This window comes from Calliphora vicina, chromosome 4 (assembly GCF_958450345.1).
Source record: "Calliphora vicina chromosome 4, idCalVici1.1, whole genome shotgun sequence".
NCBI classification, from domain to species: Eukaryota; Metazoa; Arthropoda; class Insecta; order Diptera; family Calliphoridae; genus Calliphora; species Calliphora vicina.
This window is the reverse complement of record NC_088783.1, coordinates 5,342,941-5,366,096: the sequence shown is the minus strand read 5'-3', so window position 1 is coordinate 5,366,096 and position 23,156 is coordinate 5,342,941. Positions and strand designations below refer to the sequence as shown.

Genomic DNA, 23,156 nt, shown 5'->3' with positions numbered 1-23,156 from the left:
CATACATACATAAAATTATGATGACCATGACAATTTGATAGGTATCCATCCACTCATTCGTACATACATAAATTTTTAATTTAAAATATTGATACACACGTGTTTTAACTTGTAATTTTTTGAACGACCTTGCGCTATTTTGTTAAATAATACATTTTATTATGACACATGACAACATTTTATGAAGAATTGAAATGTCCGAAGAGTAACAATGACAATGTTTTCATTTCTTCTCCATCCTTGACACTCTTTCTTGATTGCTGTCAAGTTTGTCAAACAAATTTATTATTTTCATGTCTCGATAATGTTAACCACCTTTTACACGTTTCTACATAAAAACCTAAAAAGGTTGTCTTAAAGTGATTTATTAGAATTTACATTCATTATTTCTCTTCCACTACTTTATCTATAGGCCAGTGTTTACGATTTTATTTATGTTGACATGTCGTTGATATTTAAAGCCTTCACCATGAGTGGCAAGGGTACATATCGCACACCCAGTTCAAAAGTGACACAACTCAAAATTTTAATTTTTCAGAAATCGCACAAAATTATATACCAATTGAAACATAATGAAAGATATAACTGTTGTTTTAGCTACAGTGTATATTCTTGATCGTTATAGATAGCGGAGTCGATATAGCCAATTCCACCTGGCAAACAACCGCAACTAACCTTTCTTCACCCAAATTTGTTTTCAACAAAAATAGTTTTTAATAATTTTCAAATAGAATACTTTGGTTGAAGATATATAAGATACGGCACAATCGAATTTGTTTTGTATTCTTTTGTTTAAAATTACCTATTTTTTGGGGTTGTGGTTTTTTGCAAACATTTTTTCACATTTCATTTTATTTTAATTCCAAAACTACATTGACAGGTGGTTATATAAGATGTATGAATGAATGAATAAATGATGAATGAAAACAATCAAATTGTATATACAATTTACAACAATAAAAAACAGCAGATTTGTTTATCAATGCCAGGGTTAATGGCCTTTAAAAGGGTGCATATTAGGATGGCTCTCAGAAGAAATGATAAAACATTATTGTTTTAATAATTTTTTTCCTTTATAGTATTCATGTTTGTAAGTTATCGGACATTGCTATATCGACTCTGCTGTGGAGATGAGCTATATTTTCATAGCTGAGATTTAATCATTGGTAATAACTGTGTCAAGGCGAATTCATACAAGGTGGTGGCAGTTCTACTAAAACAACAATTGGTCTTAACAAATGTCAAAAAAGAAAAATGAAAAATAAAATAAATATGTATTAAAACTTAATTTAGTGTAGATAATTGAATAGTGAGGGCTTTACGTATTTATGTAAAAAATAAATATTTTATTAATAAGATTAAAATATGTAGATGTTTAAATATAAAAACAAGCTTTGACAACTGTTAGAACCAAAAAGCGAAAAAAAAATATCAGCTGTTTGAATGACTCCACCAAGGCGAATTCATACAAGGTGGAGTCAGTCAAACAGCTGATAATTTTTTTTTCGCTTTTTGGTTCTAACAACTGTCAAAACTTGTTTTTATATTTAAATATCCACATATTCTAAACTTATTATCAAAATATTTATTGTTTACATAAATAAGTAAAGCCCTCACTATTCAATTATGTACACTATATTTAGTTTAAATAATTATTTGTTTAATTTTTCATTTTGGGTTTTTGACATTTGTTAAGACCAATCATTGTTTTTGTAGAACTGACACCACCTTGTATAAATTCGCCTTGAACTGTGTATAGCAAGTAATATAAACTTTTAATGTAACATACTGCCTGCAACATTCAACATGTCCATCAGTAGAAGCTTCTACTTATCAACAATGTTGATAGCATGCAGTTATTAGCATTGTTTGTAAGTATGACAACACTAAATTGTTTTAACTGCTAACATTAACATCGAAAGCTCTAGAATTCGAATATTCTAGTTTTGGCCGTTAAGATCTTTCATGAAACTACTCGAAGAAAGACTAACGGTTTCAGTCGTTAGTCAGTTTATCATAGCCTCTGTTAGAGTTACCATCAACTGTCTTGTACATTATAAAATGTAATTTAAGTGTGTGTATTAAAGGCCTGCACAAGACAACATTTTGTAGAAAAATGTCTTACTTCAAAATTTGATGCTTTGTTTTGTTGTGTCGACGCGCACATCATGTTGTTCAATGTCATCGCGCCGCAAAAACCATGTTGTACCATGTCATCGCGCCGCGAAAACCGTGTTGTGCCATGTCATGTCTATAACTATTGATGATGCTGTTGTTATGTGTGGTAGCTTGAATTGAATTGATGTTAACAAGTGTCGCATTGTTAGGCAGAATAAAATTGCATAGCAGAATGAAATTGTACATAACTGCTGAACTGTGAAAATCTGAGAACTATTTAGCATTATATATTTTTTTTAAATATTTAGAACAAATAATATAAGGATTTTTAAAAAATATAAATAATAAAGTGTAACACAGGAAAAAGAAATTCATAATTGGAATGAATTTTTTAATAAATATTATTAATCGAACATGAATTTTTTCCAAACTTTTTTCATTCAGAATAAGAACATGTTCATAAATATTATTAATTTGTACATGAAGGAAATTTTTAATTTTTTTACACAAATTTGTTGCTATTTTATAATAAATTGCATTATGTAGTTCAAATATTTTTGTATAATATCCCAATATTGGCCAATATTTCTAAATGTATAGAAAAGTCTGAAACGTATACATATTTTCTCATTGTATAGCTGAAAATCATAAAAAAATTAAATATTTTCCAAGAAAATTTTCAAACATTTTTGAATAACATAAAAATATACTAGAAAATTTAAATAATTTTGTTCAAGCCTTCTAGATTTTATTTGAAAACAAAAAATAGGAAAAAAATTCTGTGAAGTTACGCAATAAATGCCCTACACTTTTTCTTCAAATCGTTGGGCAGTTGCTTTTGTTCCATTGGATCATTTTCGTAGATTTATATTTTTGTAGCAATTATGCAGCGAACGATTCAGAGACACTTCATTAAATTTAAACACGTTTTTACAGCGAGTATAATAAACACGTTTGTCTTTAATATCATTAAATATATTATAAACTTCACCGTTAAGGATTTATACATTAATTTAATTTTCTTTAATTAAACACCGTCTAATATGCCAATTGGCTTTGTTCATGAAGTTTTATTTTATTTAGCAATGTAATTATTAAATGTCCCGTTAATAATATTAGAGCCGTTGTACCTAAGTCAGGTAGTATTTAAAATATGTATGTGAAACACATTACATTTTTAATTCCATGAAAATTATTGGCATTTTATGGCTTATATTCCACGTATTCCTTTTTAAGTAATAATATAACAGGTAATATTACTAAATATTGTAAAATTTTCCAAAACAACATTGAAAAACCCATTGGTGTACTTTCGTATTTTTATTTTAACCTACTATATAATATAAATTTCAATTGTATTTTTATAGTCAACTAGCTTGACTCGGTGCGCTTCGCTAGCCCTGTCGTAGTAAAAAAACGTATAGCCTATTTACGCTTCCCAGTAAGGATCTATCTACGTTCCAAATTTCAATAAAATCGGTTCAGCCGTTTAGGCGTGATGCTCAAACAAATAAACAAACCAACAAACTTACAAAGGCATTTATATATTAATATAGATTTTTTCTTATTGTACACAATAAATACTACAAGTAAATTGAAATCATCTCATACAAAAAAGGCCTCATACATGATTTAAATGACTTGAAATTATTTTCCATGTCATCCATGCATCTGTTAATTTTTTTAATGTTGTGTGTGTTATGATGTTGTTAAAATGATGCTGCGTTTGTTTTTTGTTTTGATATACATTGCCTTTGCGTGTTGCTGTTAAGTAGGTAAAAGAACATAACATGACATGACAAAAGCATCATGTGGCAATTGTCTTCGTGTTAAACAATGCAGCTTGTGCAGGTCTTTAGTGTGTATTATTGTGAATTATAAACGAGTGTATATATTAAAAACACATAGTGACAATTTCTAAACTACTAAACTACTTGTATTTGCAAACAAAACTATCCGATTTAATTAAAGGAAATAAACCACCGTTTTTAAAAGGTTAAAACTTAATAATATACTTTTTTACATAGTTATATGAGTGTCTCTCGAACACACGGCATAAAGTGAAATGTTATCAGTTCTCTTACAATTTTGTCTATTATTTTCAAGTTTTAATTAGCAGACGTTTTTAAAACAGTAAATATCAGATTTTGGTTAACATAAGAGCAGATTGAACAAGTAAACGTGTTATATTCGGCTGTTCCCAATCGGTCATAGTTAAACCGTCTTAGAATCTTATGTGGACCCAGACTATATATGTATATTAATGTGGGTCTGCTACAAATATGTTGCTGTGTTACAGACGGAATGACAAAAGCAATATTTTTTGATGGCGGGATAAAAATAATAATAATACATAATTTAACATTGTTATATTGCTTCACATAGACAAGCCGTGTTTAATGATCACTGTTTAAAAGAACAGTGATTTATTAATCACGTTCACTGAGAACGACGATCTTTAAAAATGACTCGATCGCTCATCTCATATCTCATAAATAAAAATTCTAAAAACTATATTCGGAATGGCAAACTTATTAGGGAACATTTTTTGGGAATATTTTTTTTTTTAATTTAAGTACAGCAGAAACTAAAAAAAAATACTCAAAATAATCATACATACGAGTATTGTTTTTTTTACACATAGTTTTTATACCGTTTGTAATTTCCACAATATAATTTTCCGACCCTATAAAGTATACATATTCTGGATCCTTATAGATAGCGGAGTCGATTAAGCCATGTCCGTCTGTCTGTCTGTTGAAATCAATTTTCTGAAGACCCCAGATATCTTCGGGATCCAAATCTTCAATAATTCTGTCAGACATGCTTTCTAGAAGCTTCCAATTTAAAATCAGCAAAATCGGTCTTCAAATGGCTGAGATATGAGGAAAAAACCAGGACAACCTCTATTTTTTACCTATATCTGGATTACTAAGTCATTAATATAGACAATATGGATATCTAATGATAGATTCTTCAAAGACCTTTGTAACGACTTATATAAGATCATAGTAAGTTGGACCCACAATGTGTAAAAATCCGAAAAAATATTTTTTAACCCGATTTTTTTTTACCAAAAAAAATTTCAAAAACAAAAATTTTTTTTTAAAAATTTAAAAAACAAAAAAATTGTAAATAATTCGAAAATTTTTTTTTTCCAAAATATGAAAAAAAAACAACTTTGGAAAAAAAATAATTTTGTTTACCTAAAAATATTTAAAATTTTCAGCACTTAGGTTTTTAACAACTGAGTTAGGTTTGGCAGAAGAGTTTCCGATCTATATATGTGTATTTATACATTATTTTAAATTTCAATTAAAAATTGTGTAGATTTAAATAAACTTAATTATGGTAAACAACAATTAAATTTGTATAATTAAAAATAATTTATAGAACAGCAGTATTTTCGATTATTCCGGTAGCAGAATTTTAAAGTAACGGAAGTCTAGCAGAAAGGATATTTTAGGGGTATATTTAGGACATAAATTTGCTTTAACCATTATAAATAAATGACGTTTATTTTGTTCTAGAACTTTGTAAACTAGTAAAATATTGCACTCAAAAAAGATGTTCATAATGTTCAGTGGAACCAATATCAAGCATATGATTTCTTTTCAGATTTGAATTTTCAATAAAAGTATTGAAATTCCAATGAATTATAGACAATAAACGATATATTTTTACAGCCCACATACATGTTCATCGCCTCCCACCCCCAAAAAAAAAAGAAAACTATTAAATAAGTATATAAAAATAAATTAATGTATAATAATAATAAATAATGAATAATCATAAAAAAAAAATACTATAATACTACAATAAATAATTGTTATTGATGTTGTTTGTTGTTCTGTTTCTTTGTATTTTTACAGGAACTGGTGGCCATTTCCCCCGAAAGGCGTAATTGGCGTGGTATTTTTATAGCGTTACTGGTTATAGCAGCCGTATTTAGTTTAATTATATTCTCCATATTTTTATTATCGCCAGGTAAGTGAACCAACCAATACTCGATAATATTTCATTAATAACGTATAATTTGAATAATTTGTGTGTTTTCTTTTTTCCAACTATGAATTTTGTGGTACTTTTTTTTCTTTTATTTTCTTGCATAAATTAGAGGATGAAGGCCTACGCATACGTGGCAGCAGATTAACAATTAGTGATATTTTAGGTAAACGCTTTCAATTGAAACCATTCAATGGCACTTGGCACAGTGGTAAGTATTAACAAATAAATGATAATTAAATGTACTTATATTTATTTTATTTTATGTATGTAAAATACTTAAACATCAAAAATTTATTGGGTGTATGACTTAAAAATTGATAAATTTTTTTTTCAAAATTTTAACTTTTATTTTGAAACATTGCTACAATATAAATTTATTCAAAGTTGTGAGCGGCATTTGTTAGCCATGACCTTTTCCCATCTTTCTTGGCAGCATATGGATTCCGCATCTTTTGAGGGCAAGAATAAATCAAGCCAATATCGAATAATCTGTTCTGAAATGAAGCGTACCCAAGAGAGAGCGTTCTGCATCGATTGAAACAAATAGTAGACGGACGGGGCAAGGTCTGGACTATAAGCTGGGTGAAACTAAACTTCCCAAACACTTCATTCTAAATACTTTTAACAGGTATTGCATATGTGGCCGTATTGCATGATGGATTATGTCTGGCCGCATATTTTGGTCGTTTTTAGGCAAATGCTACCTTCAAACGAATCAGTTGCATTCGGTACAGGTTCCATGTGATGATTTCGGCTGCTCATAATAGATAGCATCCTTTTGGTCTCACCAAATGTGAGCATTACGTTAGCGCCATGAATATTTGGCTTTAGTTCCGATTCGGCTGGCTACCCCGGTTTCACATACGATCATTTACGCTTCAGGTTATCGTAATGTGCTAAAATTCGTCTTTCAATTTCTATCGGCATCAATTCGTATGGTACCCAATTTCTCTGCTTTCTCATTTTGAAATTGCTACTTGAGTAGCTCCCAATAATTTTGCAAGCTCTTGTTGAGTTTTACAACAATATTTAATCTCCAAATCATGATCTTCAAAGTTTTTTGGCTGTCCTGGGACATCTTTGATTTCCATGTCAAAATCACCATTTCTGAGCCGAACAAGCAATCTCTCGCAGGTTGAAACCTATGAAATACATTCACCATAAGCTTCGGTAAGCAATCGGTGTGCTTCGGCGGCACTTTTGTTCAAATTAAAGAAGTAAAGCAAAACTTTCTGCATATACCGCTTTGTTGGTACAAAATTCGACATTTTTGAACCAAAAAAAACGTTGTTGTTTACACTATTTATAATGTTCAATAACTAAGTTAAAATTAATTACAGATATGTACCCTTCAAAATGATATATAAGTTATTAAAGACATGCCATCTAAATCCATTCCCCATTTTTAAGTTAAACATCCAATAACATAAAGATTAAAAACATTTTCTCCATAGAAAATTAGATAAATATACAGGTCTGTCACACATTTTGCTCGGAATGGTTTCAATTCCGATCGATTTCGTTTTAGGTTCTTCAGATTCCGTGTAATTTATTAATTCCAAAAATATTTTTCATATTAAAACAAATGTGAAGGTTTTGGTACAGAAATTGATTAAAAATTTTAGAAAACCAAATAATTACAATAAAATTCCGAAAGAAAATTAATGCCACTTTTGATCGGAATGGAATTCTGTGACAGGCCTGATAAACATATGTTTTCCAAAAGTCAAAATATACTCTAGAAAAATATGCGAAAACTATGCTGTGAAAACTAATAAATGCAAAAATATGTTTGTAAGGGCATATTTGATACCAAAATTCTCAAAATGTTTTGAAACTACAACTTACCATTTTCATTTACAAAATTCTGGTTTCCCAGTTTATAAGAATCATCTAAAATGTTAATCATGGTCCTAAACCATTTCTTATTAAAAACACTTTAATCTATTAAGTAGACAAAAAAAATTATTTGCATTTTCAGACACTGAATTAGTATTTCGTGATCCCAGTGGAGGTCTATCAATAGTAAATTTAGATAATTATACAACACGAGTTTTTATGACCAATTCAACATTTGTAAGTATAATTGAAAAGATAATATGCTTTCTAAAATAAAATTATAAATAAAATGTATTTAAATTTAATTTTACATATTTTTCTTTTTCAACTTTCAGCGCCAACTGAATGCTGAAACATATTTAGTAGCACCAGATCTTAAATATGTGTTGCTGCAGTCCGATAGTAATGCGGAGGGCTCAAGGTAAAACAAACAAATAAAATTTAAATTCAAATTCAAATAACAATAATAAATAAATGATAAATTTTTAATGAATTTCGAATTTTATTGCAAAAGCAACAAAGAGAAAAGCATTAAATGTAGAAGAAAAAAACAACAAACAAATTTAAAAGTATTTTGTTCTGTTCAGTTTTTGTATACCCTTCACTATGAGTGACAAGGCTGTATATAAGTTTGTCATTCCGTTTGTATATTCCGTTGTATATATATTCTGGATCCTTATACATATAGCCAAGTCCGTCTGACTGTTGAAATGAACTTTCTTATATGATTAATACATCAATATATATACGCTATAGTCCAACTTAAATTGCTTTTTAAAACCGAGAAATCGGTCCACAAATGGCTGAGATATAACACAAAAAACCGCGACACCTCGATTTCTTCACCCAGAATTTTATTTTCACCCCATTTTTTTCCAACCAATACTTTTTAATAATTTTCTTAAAGTATTCTTTGGTGAAGGATATATAAGATTCGGCACAGCCGACTATAGCACTCTTACTTGTTCTTTACTTCTGCTACATTTTGCTAAATATTTCAAATAGCTTTTAAATAATATTATTTACTTAGTGTTAAATTAAAAGTAAATATTTAAAAGTGTTCATTGTAATAACAATAGCGCTTAAAAAATGTGTATATTTCAAACGGAAATAATTTAAATGCATTGAAAACACTAAACAGGCCTCTTAATTTGTTTATAACAATATTATTTCGCACAAATTTAAAAAGAAAAAAAAACTCAACGCAGTTTATTAAATATTTAGCTAAAAGAAAACAACTTATGACGTGCATATATTTGTTGAATTTTAAATAATTTGCAGGCATCATGTCTATGAGGTACTAACAGCAAATACATTTCCCTTGGGACCAACTGAAAATATAGCAGAGGCACCACGCCTGCAATTTGTTGTATGGGCTCCTTACAACAACCATTTAGTTGCAAGTATTACTGGTGGTGCCACTTCAAATTCCCTTGCCTCTTCATCCTCTTCCACTAACACACCATCAACTCCAGTGCCCACGCCCACTAGCGGTAGTCCTCTATTGAATAGTCTAGGCAGTGGGGCAAGTGTAGCGAATTTAGTTAAACCTCCGCCACCCATACAGCTGCAACAACAAAATCAAGATGCCTCAACACTAAATAATGGTTTGTCGAAAGCTTTGGCCCAAAATCAAGCCATCGCTTTCGTCCACGAAAATGACATCTACTATAAACCTAAAGTTCAGGGAGAACTTGTGTGTCGCATTACAACAACAGGTGAGTGTTGAAAGAATTTTCAAAACTGTTTAAAAATTTAATTGAAAACAGAATTTTTATGAAAATTTGGCTTATTTCTCTGGAATTTAAGCAAGCTTCAAATTAAAGCTTGCTTAAATTATTATTTTAAAGTAATAGAAATACTACTTTTTAAAAAAAAAAAAGTAGTAGAAATATTACTTTTTTAAAAATTAATAGAAACTAGCATAACCCGGTGCACTTCGCTACCCCTACCCTAGTAAAATTAAAAAAATATGAATGGAAATACGAAAATAACACATACAAAATTTGAGAATCTCTCAATTACAGTTCACTTGATGGTCGAAAATAACAAACTAATTTTGTATGGGAGATACCACTCCACTGCTCTGATCCCACCCATTTTTAAACCTTTTATGTAAATATCAAGCTTTACTTTAACTTTCCTCTATAAGGGAGGGGTCATTCCTACTAAGCCGGTCATGCTTAGCAAAACTTCGAACAGGGATCAGGAATAAATTCGTTTTTAGCTAACCTCCTTAGATGGAAATAAATTGATTGATACAGAGTTTAAATTCTTTTAGAATTATAGTTCTCCAGATATTCAAAATTAATTATTTACTTTGCGTCATAGCAACTAATGTATGGTAAGAGAGCTATGCGGACAAAGTTTGAAGAACCTTGCAATTATTACTTTGTATGGGAGGTGACTCACATCCTTTTCCGACCTCTCCCATTTTGGGTGCTATGCCCTCTAATCTAATTCCGTCTATATTCAGCTAAACTCCGCACAGTAATAAGAAATTAATTTGCTAAAAGTTTAAACACTTTTACAATTATAGTTCTACAGATATTCGAAATTAATGACATATATTTTGTATAGGATGTGCCACGCCCACTATTCCAATCACGAACAATTTCAGCGAAACTATGAAAATTTATAAAAGAGCCATTTAGACTAAGTTTGAAGAATCTTGCAATTATATTTCACAAAATATTTAGAAATAACTATTTACTTTGTATGGGAGGCGACTCACCATTTTCTTCGACCCGTCCCATTTTTCATTAAACTTATTGCAGTAAACCGTTGAAAATCGTCACAATTATAAAATAACTATTTACTTATCTACAATTACATATTTACCCCCATATGCATAAACAGTTTTTTAAATTTCTCAAAGGTTTATAAAACAAATTTTGTTTTATAAACCTTTGATAAATTTAAAAATTATTTATGCCTCGATCTCGATTTTAATATACAGTGTCGGACAAAGTCGGTGATCCAACCTTCAATGTTAATACATGTAGTTGCATTTCGGCTGGTTCCAATGAATTCAAAAATTTAGTATTGAAATTTCTAATTCATGCACCTAATATGCAAGAGTAACAAAAATTGTTTATTACAGACCGATAATCAACACTGTTACCCAAAAGACTTTTCTGAAGATTCCGTGAAAATTTCATCAAAATCGGTCGAGCCGTTTTTTATATATATAGATGGAATTAGCGGTGTAATGTAAAATTTTGATTTTGAAACACCCCTCCGAAAAATCTGACATACAGTGTTACCCGCTAGACTATTTTGAAGATTCCCTGAACATTTCATCAAAATCGGACCAGCCGTTTTTGAGTTCATTCGGAACATACATACAATTGGAAGAGGGACAGCTTTGCGAGATTCGCAGCAGTAATATTATTTTGATTTCAGTAAATATGAAATAGTTTGTTGTTAAAACGTTGAAATTAGAAAAATAAAGGGCCTGGCTCACTAAATGCGAACGAACATTCAAATAAATTTGAATTTTTTTTTTGTTGTTTTCAATATAAAATAAGAAAGAAAATGTTCGTTCGCATTTAGTGAGCCAGGCCCAAAATGTTTATTACTTATGTGGAGAACTTTAAAATAAATGTATGTTCATGGTAAACATGTATACCAAATATTATAGATTCAGAAGAGTAAAGTTTTAGAGTTGTCATTTGAATAATCGAGGGAAATAAATATTTTTATTAGAATAAATAATATTTTTCCGTTTAAAATAAAAAAAAACTACTCAATCATTAATTGTCGAATAATCGAATATACGAATAAATTTATGTTCAAACTAAAATAGAATATTGGAGAATAATAAACGTCAAAATGGTTGTTAAGATAAAAAACTTATCAAGTATAGTCCCCATTTATTATTATTATTGCTTCGTTAAGACACAATTGTTAGTGCTTTTGCACAGACAACTTTGTCTTGACAAAAAACGTCATTAATTGTTATGATAAATATTTGTCAAGTATAGAAGGGGGTTAACAAAGTTAGTCATAGTTGGAAATTTTATTAGAAATGTCAATTTATTAAACTTAACTAATACAGCTAAATCCTGTGACTAATAACGACACAGGAAATTAAAAATGCGGGATTTTTACAAATGTTTAGCTTTTATTTTGAAACATTTGCACATAATAAATTTATTCGAAGTATTGGCCATTGTTAGCTATGACCTTTTCCTACCTTTTTGGCAACATATGGATTCCGAGCCAAAAGAACTTCATATCTTTTGAGGCCAAGACCGAATCAAGCCAATATCGGATACTCTGTTCCAAAGTTAAGCGTATCCCGGAGAGAGCGTTCAGCATCTATCGAAACAAATAGTAGTCGGTAGAGGCACAATCTGAATATAAAGCGGGTGAGGCCAAACCTACCAACCAATGTAACATGTGGCCGAGCGTTGTCATCATGGAATATTACGGTTTAATGCCAGGCCGCATATTCTGGTGTTTTCCGGCTAACAGGTTTCCTGTTATGGTCAGTTCAGGTTTCAGCAGCTCATAATAGAATAGGACTCTTTTGCTCCCACCAAATACGGAGCATTTTGGGCGTTTTTCGGGAAATGCCCGCCGTTGCGTTGGATAAAGGCTCTGGTCAGATTTGAGCAGCTCATAATGGATAGGACTCTTTTGGCCAAAATACAGAGCATTACCTTAGCGCCATGAATATTTGGCTTTGGTGTCGATTCGGCTGGTTGGTCGTGCTTCACATCGATCTATTTCGCTTCGGGCTATCGTAATGGATCCATTTTTCATCGCAAGTAATGATTCGGTGCAAAAAAGATTTTCTTTTAAAACGTTCAAGCATCATTTCAAGGTCGGCTTCAACTCGTATGGTACCCAATTTCCCTTTTGTATGAGTCCTGTTGCTCGCAAACCGTTCAAAATGACATATAAGTTATTAAAATCAAAACACCACGTTCAAGAGATACACCATATATTGTAAATCCTGCATTTTTAATGATTTTAGACAGAATTAATAATATATTTTCTTCATGATTAGTTAAACTCTTTAAAAGAGAACCTTATACTTTAGAATCTAAATTTTATAGATTAATCGATCACTGGAATAACAAAAAATTATTAATTTTTATTCGATTCAAATTAAAGTCGGTGATAGTTTTTTTTTTTTTTGTATGTAAGTATGTAAAAATGTACAATGAACGTTTAAGCAATGTAATGCATTTTGCTTTTAAAGATTATTTAATAATTTATTGAAGACATATGTATTTTAAGTATTATTTATAGCTGTAAATAAATATTTTGCAAGCAATTTCAAAACTAACCAAATTGTGTCTTTATATGTGTTATTATTATCATTTGTAAACAGGTCAAGCTGGCATTGTTTACAATGGCATACCAGATTGGACATATGAAAATGTACCGGAATTGGATAGTCGTGGCGGTAGTATGGCATTTTCACCGGATGCATTATATTTGGCATTTCTTACATTTAATGACAGTGATGTCAGCGAATACAAGTTAGTGGTTTTTTCTTATTAAATTATGGCAACAGTAGTTATCACTTTATTGTTGCAGATACACTTGGATGGGTGATGATTTAAAATATCCAGCTGTTCTCACACAACGCTACCCGAAGGCAGGCTCTGCTAATCCCAATATAACAGTTAATATCGTTAATCTATCCGTCCTCAAATACATCTTCCCCACACAAATCAAACTTCCACCAGAACTGGCTAATGGCAGCTATATTGGTGGCCTGACATGGGCCACGCCCATTGATCTCTCGGTCACCGTAACAAATCGCGCACAAACCAAAGCCCATACGGTGCTTTGTAGAGCTCCCGAATTTCTTTGCAACATCGCACACACCGAAGTAACGGTCAATGATGGTTGGGTGTTGCCGGCGGAACGGCCCATATTTTCGGCCAAACTAAATAATCAATTGAAAAATCAATCCAATAGCACAAATATTAACGAAAGCTTCCAGAATATAACGAATGGTCAAACAACTTATGAAATACCCAATGGTGGATATTTACTTAAACGTCTTCCGGTGCGAGATGGTGAACATGGGCATTTTCGTCATGTGGTTTTTATTTCATCGGTGGATCGTAGACCGGTTCCCCTGACAATGGGCCGTTTTGAGGTAACCGAAATTGTTGGTTGGGATGAGGCCAATGAAATTGTCTACTTTATGGCTGCTCCTGAGAAGCGACCTGGTGAAAGGCACCTCTACAAGATCAGCCTTAAGTTGAATGTTACAAAAACGAATCGCACCTACATCACCTCATCGCAACCCACATGTCTGACGTGTGACAATACGCCCAGCACATTTAAACTGAACAATGGTCGCCCGGCCAAAGATCCCCAAGATGTGGACGACGACGAAGAGGAATGCGTCTACATTATACCCAAAAACTGTCTCTACAACAAAGTCTATTTTAGCAAAGATTTTTCGTACTATGTCCAGGAATGCTTGGGTCCCGAATCGCCCAGTGTTTATTTGGTAGACACCCAAACCAATCTGAAGACAATCGTTCTGAATGCTGGCGACAGTTTAAGACATCGTCTGCTGCAGTATGCTCTACCCCAGATAAGAACGTTTAATGTGGAGATACGTCATGGTTTTCATGCTCAGGTGAAACTGTTTCTGCCACCCGGCATGAAAGAGGACGAAGATGTGGCTTTTCCCTTGATTTTGCAAATGTATGTTTCTAGCCTTTCATCTTTCTAAACAAACAAACAAAAAATTCAATTTTATTTTTCTTAGCGATGCTTCGCCCGGCTCACAATTGGTTAACGAACGCTTTCAAGTAAATTGGAATTGGTATTTGTGTAGTCAGCGTTCCTTTATTGTGGCGCAAATTGATGGACGTGGTAGTGGCTACCAAGGCGAACTGCTGCGTACCCAAGTTCACGGTAAACTTGGTACGGTAGAAGTAGAGGATCAATTAGCAGTATTAACGTAAGCACTGCCATAAACACAACAATACTCTGGATAAAAATACATTTTCATCTCAATATTTTGTTTACATTTACATTTACTTAATTCCTATTTATATGTATGTTTTGCAGTTACCTGCGTGACAATTTGAAATTTATTGATCCCTCACGTATCTGTGCTTATGGTTGGGGTTATGGTGGCTACGCCACAGCCATGACTTTAATCGATGATTCCCAGCAGGTATTGCAATGTGGTGTCGCTGTTAATCCTATAGCATCATTTGGTTATCATTGTAAGTTTCATTTTCTTACCGTTTATTTCTTGCAAAACAATCTTTTTTTTATTTTCTGTTCTCTCCTTTAAAGATTCCTTTTTCACGGAACGTTACATACCGCTCAAAGGCGACTATTTGCGGGCGCTGCAAGAAGCCGACTTAACAATGAAAGCTGGCAACATTAAGGGTAGAAATTTAATGTTGATTCATGGCACAGCTGATACATTTGTGCATCAGGATCATACGCTGATGCTGGTGAAAGCTTTAGTGGATCAGGAAGTTAAATTTAGGCATCAGGTAAGACGAATTGTTATTTATGCAATTCTAAACTTATAAAATCAGTATGAAGAAAATTCCTCGTAACTCTATCTAGCCAAGTGTCCAATAGGACAACGTCATGTATAGCGTTTGAACTAGAACCAGTCCCTATCACTTCAGAACTAGTCACGAGAAAAGTTTATTTCCTTTTCCCCTAGGGTTTAAATCACAGACACATCTATACAAATTTCTAGTTTTTTGTGATTTATTCACAGGCATCTTTCTGGCAATATATGGATTCCGGGCCAAAAGAACTGCTCATCTTTTGAGGCTAAGAACGAATCAATTCAAATTCGGATATTCTTTTCCGAGGTGAAGCGTATCCCTGATAGAGCATTCGGCATCGATCGAAACAAATAGTATTCGGACAGTGCAAGGTCTGGACTATAAGGCGTGTGAGGCAAAACTTCCAAATCACTTCTTACTTTTTAACAGGTTGCATTGCATTGTAATGATGGAATATTACATGTTCATGTCTGGCCGCAAATTCTGAGCGTTTTTTGGATAATGCTCGCTTGAAACGAATTAGTTTCCCTGTGATGGTCTGTGCAAAAATTATTTTCTTTTATACCGTTTAGTTGCGTTGCCAAATGGCAACCAGAAATTTATGGTTGCCCTCTGGCAACGCAACTGAAGTTCGGTTGCCATCCTTCCTCCCAAATGTTGCGTTTTGTACAGATTCCTGATTTATTATTGGGTTGACTTAAAAATGCAGGATTTATAATATATGGCGTATCTTTTGAACGCGATTTTTGTCTTTAATAACTTAATGTCTTTAAAAGCATATGATTTGTTTTATTTTTGTTTGACAAACCTTATAGTGTAAACAACAAACATTTTTTTGTTTCCAAAATGTCGAATTTTGTTCCAACAAAGCGTCATATGCGGGAAGTTTTGCGTGGAACTCAACAAGAACTTGCAAAATCATTGGGAGCTACTCAGGAAGCAATTTCAAAACGTTTGCGAGCAGCAGGGAAATTCGGTACCATACGAATTGAAGCCGATGCTTGAAAGCTATAAAAGAAAATAATTTTTGCACCGAATGATGCTGCCAGTTGCCATCTGTAATACAATTTAGGCAACTGAAAACGCAACTGAAGTTCGATTGCCATCCATAATCGATCCATAATCAAATATTATATAATTTAATAGCTAATTTTCAATTTGGCTGTCATAGAGAAATATACATAGAGCGAAAACTAGAAACTCACACAAAATAATTAAATTACTTCAAAAAATTGCACCTACGAGTGTTGTTTTTGTTTTCATATAGTTTTTCACTAATACATTCTCAGCACTTAGGTTTTTGATGACTGAGTTAGGTCTTTGACAACTGAGTTTCCTATCAATGTGTTTTATCTATGGTTCAGTTTTATATAAAATGTTAAATTGATCCTATAAACATTATTTTTATTTTCCAGGTGTATCCTGATGAAGATCATTTAATGTTAAAATCCTTAAATCATGTCTACCAGACCATGGAATGGTATTTTGATGATTGTTTTGGTCCCAACGATGACAGTGAGTGGGATCCAACTGGGCTGTTTGTGTTCAAACAATAATTGTTAATGTTAGCAACCTTTTAATTATAACATTAATTAGTAATTAATTAGAACATTTTAATTAATTTTTATATTAAAAATGAAAACAGAACAACAAATACCAAAAAAAACAAAATCCGTTTGTTAAATTTAAAAAAATAAATAAATAAAATTAAACAAGTGATGAATTCATTTTTATGTATGACTGAGTAAATTTAACACACAAAATAAAATTATATAAATATATTTATTATAATTATGAATTATTATTATTACATATAATTATAATTAACTTTTATTTATTTAAATAATATATACAGCATTTAAAATTGTTAAATTTAAAGATAAATCCAAGAACAAATTTTGTGTGAGTCAATAATTTTTATTTTTGTTTTCAGTTATTAAAAATTATGTATGATTGACTGAGATTGTTTATAAATTAAAAGTTTGTTTTTGCTTTTAATACAATATATTTATGTATTAATTTATAAACCCCCCCCCCAAAAAAAAAATGTAGATAAATATTTATTTTTTATAAATATTGGATGATATTTGTGTATGAGTATTTTTAGAAATCAATTGAATTAGTTTTTAAATGTGTTTTTTATATAATGAATGTAAATTATTTTCTTTAATTACAAATTAATTAAAAAACTTTAAAATAAAACAGGTTTTGCTTAAAATTTTTTTTAAAATCTCTCCTAAATAATGGCCAGTTCAAATCCATAGCTAATTTCATAACGATCATTTAAGTATTTATTTGGCAATTATATATGACATTATCAATAAATTTCAAAACAATAACCCCATGTCCGTACTTGACAAACATTTATCATAACAATTATTGATGTTTATAGCCAAAACCAAGTTTTCTGAGCAGAAAAACAATTTTGTCATACCGCAGCAACAATACTAAATGGAGATAACTTTTGATCTTGACAACCATTTTGACGTTTATCATGACACAAATTTATCAGGTATAGACATAGACAAGGCGTATTTAACAAGGTGACAGCAGTGGCGAATTGAAATAAATACAGGCGAATTCACTTATTTTTTATATATAGAGTTTGACGTACGGGCGGATATTTTTTATATATGTAGTTTGACATTTGTGCGTACTATTTCTATAATCAGCTGTGCTGCAGATGGCACCTTATTAAATGCACCTTGGACATACATAGGTTAACTGCAAATAAATCAGAAATATGTAATTTGACAGTGTTACTTAAATAAATACCTAGAACTAGTTTTTTAACAGTTAATTAAAACTAGTTTAACATGTTGATAAGTAAAACACGAAACATATTCAGAAGAGCTTAAACCATCGATGTTAAAAATATTCTTATTATGTTCCGTTTATTTGTCAAAAATCTACTAATGTTTCCGGAATTTGAGAAATTGGCACGATCCAGATTTCCAGTAATTTTATGTTTTAGTGATATTTCGTGAACAAACATTTAAAATTCGAAAAGATATCGCAATAAAATTAGGAACTTCTATGAATCGGAAGATCTTTTAATCAATGAGTTGATGACATTAGCTATTGCCGTTATTTAAATTCCGAAATTCGTAAAACGCATGAAATATATTCCAAAAAAAAAATTATTTTTGATATTAACTTTTACCCCCATTAACAAGAAGTCTGGTTATGTGTTAACTAACAGTTATACTGTCAGTTAAAATTATTTTTGTATGAAAACTGTCAGTATAAACTATTAGTTAACACATAACCAAACTTAGTGTTAATGAGGAATAGCGTATTTCAAATATTTTTTTTTATAATCGGGACTTTTCATTTTAAGATAAATCTGAAATTTTTCATCCAAATTGGCAAATCGGTTATTGGTGATTATTTTCAATTTTTGTATGCCCAAGGTGAGCCACTTTGGTCCCCATTCCAAATCCGAACCCATGTAAATACAAATCAACTCAAAAATACCTCAGAACTGATCATGTTTTTTAATTTCATTATACATATTTCAACCAACACACGGCAAACGGAAATTTTGAATAAAACCCGAAGTTGTTGTGGGGATTTGGCTGATTTTCAATATCAAAATTTTACAGCAATAAATCCTAATATTTAAAAATATTGAGAACAAATTATTAAACTGATATAAAGAATAATGGAATTATCCATTATATTTAAGTTTTATCTTATTATTGTTTTTAATAAATTTTTAATTCGAACACATTAGTTTTGACAAACTACATTGGGTTTAATTAACTGTCCAATGCTGATCAGTTAAACTTAGTTTTGGAAGCAGATAATCTTTAACTGAACAATATATTTGAACTACTTGACTAAAAACTTATCTCTAAAGCCACAAATCTAAATGGACGTCATAACATGTCTATATATGTATATTTATTCTATGGGAAACCCCTTATTTACATAATTCTATTGATCCTGTAATTTTAAGCGAATTTTAAGTTTTGAAACCAGATTTAAGTCCATGACTTTTGTATATAATAATTTCCTCGGATTAAGTCAACATTATTTTGATATTTAAATTGTCTAGTAAATTGTTAATTTGTATTTTATTATGTTGTTATTTATAATAAGTCTCCATAAAATGTAAATTTAATGAAGAAAAAATCGAAAAAAAAACAAAATGGCAAAGCTTTAAATGTTTATATGTATGTGATCTGTGTAGTTGGCTTAACATTTCACAATATATATAGAAATTAATATAAAAAGAATTAAAACAACATTTGAAAACTACTTTAAACTTAAAATTAAACCATGAAAAAAAATAGTAAAACAAATAAATTTAAAAAACAAAAAAAAAGTACAAACATATTTTTTAAAATTCACTTCCAATTAGTTTTTAAACTGCTTTTACAACAAGACCAACCAAGAACATATTTTTACTTTGAGAAAAATATTAAGTTTTAATCCAACGACATATTTGGTTTCATTTTTATTACGAACAAGTAACAATTATCATTTATTATTGTTTCTAAAATAAATTAAAATGGTTTTTCTCTAGAATGCTAAAGCCACTTACATAGGCTTACAACAATATTTAAAAAAAAAAACAAACAAAAAAAAACAAATAATGTAACATGTAATTCCAAAAATCCTTTAATAAAATAATATATTATAATAGTAACATTTTAATAAAGAAAATAATAAATAAATTTTGAAAATAATTTTAGAACTAAAATGTATGGAAATACTAAAAAATAATAATAATAATAAATAAAATGGAGACAACGCAAATTAAAAACAAAACAAATAAATAAAAATTAAAAGAAAGATGAAATAAAAATTAGTTTTATTATCTAAAATAAGCAATTAATAAAACAGTTTGTTAGTGTCATAGATGACAACTAGATAAGTAACTGGGAGCCAAAAACCGAAGTCTATTGTCAAAAACCTAATTCTTGAGAATGTATTACCATGTATTTTGTTATTGTATCATCACGTGAAAGAGAGTAATTTTGTTTAATTTTTATACCCACCATCAAAGAAAATGGGGGGGATACTGAATTTGTTATATTGGTCCTCATACGATTCTAAGACGATCTAGTTATGTCCGTCCGTCTGTATGTCTGTTGAAAACACTATAGAGCCAAAACCAAAGGATAGTTCCTTTGGCTGACATTTTCAACAAATACTCTCTGTTGATAAGGTTTGTTTGGTATTGAAAATGGGCAATATCGGTTCATGATTTCAGCTAGCCCCTATTCAAATGTTCCCCAGAAAAACTGATTGAGCAAATAAAAATCTTCACTCTGAAATTGCACTTAAAGTATATCGCAAATCGGGCAACATTTGTCCCTAGTCACACTCACTGAAAATTACTTGAAAACTCATAATAATTAATATCGTGTTGATATTGGACATATACGAGTTGTATATCGTCACCTAAAATGCAAAAGGGCCTATCATCACTTTTTAAAATTTTACATTAGAGGCAAATAACTTAATAAAATGAAAAGTGTTGTGGTTACAAATAGAGTTGTTAAATATTCGACATATTCTAAAAAACTTGTTTTCGAATAATTCGAAAAAGCGTAATTTTTAAAAACCCGTTTTCGGTCTTGTCTATCAAAAACCGGTTCGAATAACCGGTTTTTAGCCCTTTTTGTCAATTTAAGAATTGAGGTATATTAAATTATTTTTTTTTTATTAAAACAAATTAAAAAAACATTCAGTCAAATTACACAGAATTAGAAATCAAAAGAAAGGATGCATATTAATATAATATTAATAGGTACTTTTATATAATAAAAATAGTTAATTATATTTTTTTCCTTAAAAGAAGAGACATGGATTAACTGTTAAAATTGCATTATATAAAAGATTTAATTCGATATTTTTGAAAAGTTGTCCAAATAATTGAAATCTTGTTTGTTCGTTGTTGCAATATTAGTTCTTTTGTGTAGATTTTGAACTTCTTTTATTGTTAAACTGAGCTGAGCTTCGAAATTTTGCGAGTCACTTATATTGATGAAATTTCATTTAGTTCTGGCCAAAAAGTCTATTACAAAGTGTTACTGCATACGGTATAACAAGGCGAATTTATTACAGGTGACATTAAAAAGCCATCTGATTATTTTTTACTCAATATGTTTCGGACTATTATCTGTTAAATTTTGCTTACATTGGTTTGTTAATTTAAATATAACATTTTTGTATTAAAATTTGTTTAAAATTAAAAAAGGGGAATAGATAATTATTAAAAGTAATCGGAAAAAAATATTCGATTTTGTCGAATAATTCGAAACAAAAAAAAAACGGTTACTTTTATTGTTTACGTTTTTTTGATTTATTTTTTTTAATTTTGTATGTCAGCTGTTCAGCGTTGCCACTTGTCTGTTTTTTGTTGTATATTGTATGAAAACATTTTATACATTTGCGGTGGCACCCAGTTAAAGTCGGTTCAATTTAAAACATACTTTAATTTTGAATATGGATGCAAATTAATAAAAAGATGGCTTTTATTTTAAAGTTGTTTTTAAAAAGAACCGACTTTAGTGTTTGACTATGATTATGGGCCATTTACTTTTCAAAAAAATCGAGGACTAAAATCGGCAAATCGCACTTTGCCATTTTTACAATCAAAAGTCGCTAAAATGACGATAAATCGGCAAATCTGGCAACAGTGTTTCTAAGTGTGCACTGAGTCAGCTGTTTACAAAAAATGTTTACCACAAATTAGAAATTTTTTTTCATTGAAGGAAAAGTAAATAAATAATTCCATAAAATGAGCAATTATATTAATAATGAGTGTTTTATAAATGAAATTCAATATAAATGCCGTACATGCTTTGATCCAGGACAATCAGTTTTCTCCCTTACAGCTGAATGCAGCAACTCAAAAACCTGGCGTGATTTATTAGAGGAAATTGCTCAGTTTCAAGTACATAAACGATAATAGGTATAATAACAATACAGTTTATAAAATTGTTCATATTTTTCGCAATAGCCAATCGAGGATGAGCTACTACTACCAAGGACTGTATGCTGTAAATGTTTGGATAAAATTATAAGTTTCTATGATTTTATACTGCAGATACATAATGTGAATAAAAAATACTCTCAATTATTGGGAAAATGTGAGGATGGGATTTCAAATGAAATTGACAATTTTACTGATTGTCTGGCAGAGTCTGCTAATGATTTGCCGTTGGAGATGTTAATGACGGAAATTAAATTGGAAGAAACGCAGATTGTTCCATACGACATTGTTTACAGTGACAATAATAAACTACAAAAATTGGAATATACAGGTAAATAATTTATGATAAATAAAAAGAACTAAGAAATTTAATTGTCCTTTTGAAATCGTTGGTTTATTTTATTAAATGTACCGGAATCTATGAAAATGTTCAGCAATGCATTATGTAATGAATTGTTACCTATTTTTTGAAAAACCTCCGTTACTGATCAGGTTGATACAAGCAAGAATTTTTATATCCTTCGCCACTCATGGCGAAGGGCAACCCCACAAAATATATGTATTCTGGATCGTTATATTTAGCGTAATCGATATAGCCATGTCCGTCTGTCCTTCTGTATGTTGAAATCAACTTTCCGTAGCCCCCAAATAACTCACATGATTCATACATCAATATATCAAAATGGCTGAGATATAAGGAAAACCCCTATTTTTGATCTATA

At 30.5% G+C, this 23,156-nt stretch overlaps 2 protein-coding genes across 4 annotated transcripts in view; both read left to right on the top strand.

The window, feature by feature from the left end:
- Positions 1-17,135, top strand: part of LOC135958125 (venom dipeptidyl peptidase 4) — a 342,726-nt gene extending 325,591 nt beyond the window's left edge. For all 3 annotated transcript variants that reach the window (XM_065508993.1, XM_065508994.1, XM_065508992.1), the window contains exons 2-12: positions 5,991-6,105; positions 6,236-6,334; positions 8,108-8,202; positions 8,301-8,386; positions 9,247-9,683; positions 13,310-13,460; positions 13,519-14,649; positions 14,714-14,908; positions 15,019-15,179; positions 15,253-15,458; positions 16,901-17,135. In XM_065508993.1, coding sequence (XP_065365065.1) covers positions 5,991-6,105; positions 6,236-6,334; positions 8,108-8,202; positions 8,301-8,386; positions 9,247-9,683; positions 13,310-13,460; positions 13,519-14,649; positions 14,714-14,908; positions 15,019-15,179; positions 15,253-15,458; positions 16,901-17,041 — 2,817 coding nt within the window. In that variant the 3' untranslated portion in view covers positions 17,042-17,135. The remainder of the gene's footprint in view (positions 1-5,990; positions 6,106-6,235; positions 6,335-8,107; positions 8,203-8,300; positions 8,387-9,246; positions 9,684-13,309; positions 13,461-13,518; positions 14,650-14,713; positions 14,909-15,018; positions 15,180-15,252; positions 15,459-16,900) is intronic.
- Positions 17,136-22,191: 5,056 nt separating this feature from the next.
- Positions 22,192-23,156, top strand: part of LOC135956717 (uncharacterized) — a 57,976-nt gene continuing 57,011 nt past the window's right edge. Inside the window, exons 1-2 of the mRNA XM_065507286.1 lie at positions 22,192-22,395; positions 22,462-22,765. Of these exons, the coding sequence (XP_065363358.1) occupies positions 22,240-22,395; positions 22,462-22,765 (460 nt within the window). The 5' untranslated portion in view covers positions 22,192-22,239. The remainder of the gene's footprint in view (positions 22,396-22,461; positions 22,766-23,156) is intronic.